Genomic DNA, 3,886 nt, shown 5'->3' with positions numbered 1-3,886 from the left:
ATGCATAATTTGGGTTGTAGTAGGCTTCTTAGATATCAGAAGCAAACTCACACGGCGACATGCCGGAATCCGCCGCCTACGCCACCTTACGATGTATTCATTAGCCATCAAGGAAGGGACACAAAGCGCAACCTAGCTAGTTTGCTCTACGATCACTTCACTCGCCGAAACCTAAATCCATTCTTGGACAACAAGAGCATGAAACCTGGTGACAAGCTCCTAGACAAGATTGATTCTTCAATTTGGGCTTGTAAGATCGGAGTTTCCATCTTCTCTCCACGTTATTGCAGCTCTTACTTCTGTCTTCATGAACTGACACTAATGATGGAATATAAGAAGAAAATCATCCCTATCTTCTGTGATGTCAAGCCCTCAGAACTTCAAATCGTTTTGGAAAATGGAAGATGTTCAACTAAAGAGTTGCAGAGGTTCAAATGGGCAGTTGAAGAGGCCAAACACACCGTAGGCTTAACATTCGATTCGCGAAATGGGTAAGGAATAAGAGGATTGCTTGAGTTCTTAATTTATCGATCTCTTATTATAGCCAATGCTTTTGTTTCTGATTATTTTGGTTCTATGGTATGTGTCTCTAAAGGGACTGGTTGAAACTCTTAAGAAGGGCTTCAGACACTGTGGTGGAGAGCTTGATGGAATTAGAGGCAGATGGAGACAATAACCAGTGCTCCTGCACTCCCAGTACTGTTCAACTGTTATCAAACTATCAACTTGATCAATTTGATCGTCTACAGCGCAACTGCCTGTCCTGCCTGTGCTGCGCAGACACAGGGCCGCGTACAAAGATCGCCTTACCCCTGCCCAAGCGCCTGTGCTGCAATTCCAATTTGATGGGCGTTTATATATAGTGAAGAAAATTCTATAATATAAAAAAAAAAAAAAACTAATTAGAGGGCAATTGTGGTACAAAAGAAAACAACAAATGGAGGGTTACGTACGTAGTCATTTTCTTATATTGTATGGAAAAAATACATAATTTTTCTTATAAGCAGCTTAATTATCAAAAAAGTCCACCATTTTGAGCCAAATTGATTAACTAGACTGTGTTTGGTATGTATTCTGCAATGCATTCTAAGTCAATTTTGCATTCTTGGGCAATAAAAACAACTAATATTTTTTTTTCCATTCAAGAATAGGAAATCGACTTAGGATGCATACCAAACGCTGCCTAAATGTTGGATGAGTTGTACACCTTATTATAGATTGGCTAAATGTTGAATTTGAGATCTTGCCTCAATGGCTCACTGTATGTATTAAGACTTTAGTTTACCCTTGTATCTCTAATGATCAAAATAAATTGCTAAGAGAGATAAAAATTTCAACCAGTTTTCAAAGCTTTATATCTCTGCATAAAAAAATTGGATGAGGTTGAACTTACTTGGCTATTATGATGGGGGTGAATGTTCACGTAGTGAATGTATGTGAACGACTCACAGTCATTCAGATGGAATATTCCCACAGATTGGATTCCATCTGAACGGTTGTGAGTCGTTCACGTACATTCACATATGTGAACATTCCCTGCCCACATTATGATGTGGACACAACACACACAAAATTTGAGTTTGTTAGTAAGTTTATTAAGATAGCCATAAACCTAGGTGTGGTGATCATCATCTAAAATCACACATAATAGCAAATGCCCTACTTCGAGGATGTTGTTGGAATTCTCACCATTGGATAGATATGTTAAGATCTGATAGGCCGTATGTCAAATTTCAGCATCAAATTCAATCTTTTACCTTCCCATATAATAGAGTATTAATGATCCCTAGGGCTGCAAATGAACCTGATATTATCTGGATCCATATTGGATTTGGTATCTTTATCCTGGATATGGATGGTATCCTATCTACTTATGATATATCCAAGTAGGGAAAATGTTCTCTGTGTGTGTGTGTGTGTGTGTGTGTGTGTGTGTGTGTGTGTGTGGGGGGGGGGGGGGGCACAGGCCACCCCAGACACAGTGGGGGGCGAATTGACCGCTCCGCCCCCATGAAAGGCGAAAATCTCCCCCCCCTCCCGAGAGACCAGCATGTGCGCTTTCATTGGCTGATGTGCGTGCGTGGCCCCTGTGCTCCTCCTCAGAGAACACTCCCCCATCCAATTTAATAATCAGTTGGACATGTAAAGCCATACCTATTCCAATTAATGTCCCATCCATTAAGATTTATTATATATGTATGCAAAATATGTGATGAAAGGGGGATATATATACACATTAGCGTTGAGTAATGGAATATTACACACTAGCATTTATTGATCGCTAGATTCTCCTCTTTGTATCTTACGAAGCCACTAAAAATTTGTCAGTTGTTGTAGCCCTATATATTCTCTCCACGACCATTGCACCCTCTATCTTTCCCACTCGTCGCTGCAACTCATCTCTCTCTCTCTCTCTCTCTCATCCAACCTTCCTTTTGGGCTACAATACTCGAAGGGATATGCAAAATGCTTGTTGCTTCTACCATAGAAAACATATATTGGAGAAGGGAGGAATGCCATATGTTCATCCCTTTGTTAAACATCTACCACGCACTGAGGTACAGCAGGTTGGGAGCTTTGAATACTGTCATTTGTCAATGTAAGGACAGACCCAAGCATACTTGTAAATGTCAGTAGAACTCCCATCATCAATTCTGCATTGTAGGCCTAGGCAAAGGAGTTCTCATCCCTTGGGCGGGCTTCGCCAAGCCCATGAACTATATTGTTGGGAGTGTTGTTGGTATCAAAAAAATTAGTTAGGAAACTATCTACATTTAAGGACGCTGGCCCAAAAGAGCATCTTCATACACTAAAGTCACCAGCCTTGTCTTGCCAATAAAGCCAAGTTAAAGCAAGCAAAATTTCGAAAACCCAAGCCACTGAAATCCTAGACCCATACCTACCAGTTTTGATTCCTGGAAGAGAATGAAGCCTCTTAGCTTGAAGGAATTGCGATGTGAGGGTTTCTTGATAGATTAGGAAGAGATATGGGCTAAGTGGGCACCCTTGTCTAAACCCACGTTTTTGAGTGATGGCGTATAACAGAGCCATTGCCATTATTAACTTTAACATGGTATACCATTGTAGTAACGCACTGCATGATCCAATGCACTAAAGTGCCTGCAAAGCCCAACTTTAGTAACATTTGCTCAAGAAAAGTGCATTCACTGTTGTCGTAGGCCTTATAAAGATCTAACTTCAAAACCATAAGACTGGATTTACCTTTAAGGGATCGCATAGAATGCAATAGTTCGTGAGCAACATATATATTATTAGAGATTGCGCGACAAGGACTAAAAACACTTTGATTTGGGTTTATAATGGAGTGTTAGAATGGTTTGAGCTTGTTACCCCATACATTGTAGTGCTGGTTCCTTTATTATTTTTGCAAAAATTCTCTTGCAGCTCAAGCCAGCTTTGCGTATTGACCTGGATTATATTCAATATCATGTACCCATGTTCCTATACGTATACCGACTAATGGTATGCAATTTCTTATTTGAGAATTTAGATCAAGTATCTTGTATCTATAAACAAGGGGGGTGGCCAAGAAACAGTCAGCTGACTGCCTCCTTCCACCTGGCCTTTATTCGCTATGTGAACAAGGTCTTGGTATGTATGGGCATTCTGGGCAGATCACAAGAAGCCAGTGGCCGAAGGTTTGGACCAATCAGAATTCATCACCATCTTGCCTGCTTCTAATTGATGATTGGCTATTATATAAGTGTTGACCGAAAAGCCCGTGTTGGGTCTTGGCTCCCAAAGCTGCGTCATACAGCTCTTCCAAATAAGTTGAAGCAGTTTCCGCTCAATTTGATAAAGTCTCTCCAACCTCTCCTCAATTCCTATATGGACAGCTTGCCCTGTAACTTAAAGCAGATTTGGA

The 3,886-nt window shown here is 40.7% G+C and overlaps 1 protein-coding gene across 1 annotated transcript; it reads left to right on the top strand.

Moving 5' to 3' along the window:
* LOC122668321 (TIR-only protein-like) lies at positions 1-3,428 on the top strand. The gene is made up of 3 exons (XM_043864908.1): positions 1-491; positions 596-696; positions 3,406-3,428. The coding sequence occupies exons 1-3, from the start codon at positions 1-3 to the stop codon at positions 3,426-3,428; spliced, it is 615 nt and encodes a 204-aa protein (XP_043720843.1).
* Positions 3,429-3,886: the final 458 nt, after the last annotated feature.

The sequence above is a fragment of the Telopea speciosissima genome, chromosome 7 (assembly GCF_018873765.1).
Source record: "Telopea speciosissima isolate NSW1024214 ecotype Mountain lineage chromosome 7, Tspe_v1, whole genome shotgun sequence".
NCBI classification, from domain to species: Eukaryota; Viridiplantae; Streptophyta; class Magnoliopsida; order Proteales; family Proteaceae; genus Telopea; species Telopea speciosissima.
Note: the sequence above shows the minus strand (reverse complement) of the source record. Positions and strands in the feature narration are given on the sequence as shown.

Coding starts and splice junctions, on each gene's coding strand:
- LOC122668321 (XM_043864908.1), top strand. CDS start 1: ATGCATAATTTGGGTTGTAGTAGGCTTCTTAGATATCAGAAGCAAACT. Junction 492..595: donor ACATTCGATTCGCGAAATGG/GTAAGGAATAAG, acceptor GTGTCTCTAAAG/GGACTGGTTGAAACTCTTAA. Junction 697..3,405: donor CCAGTGCTCCTGCACTCCCA/GTACTGTTCAAC, acceptor ATTCTCTTGCAG/CTCAAGCCAGCTTTGCGTAT.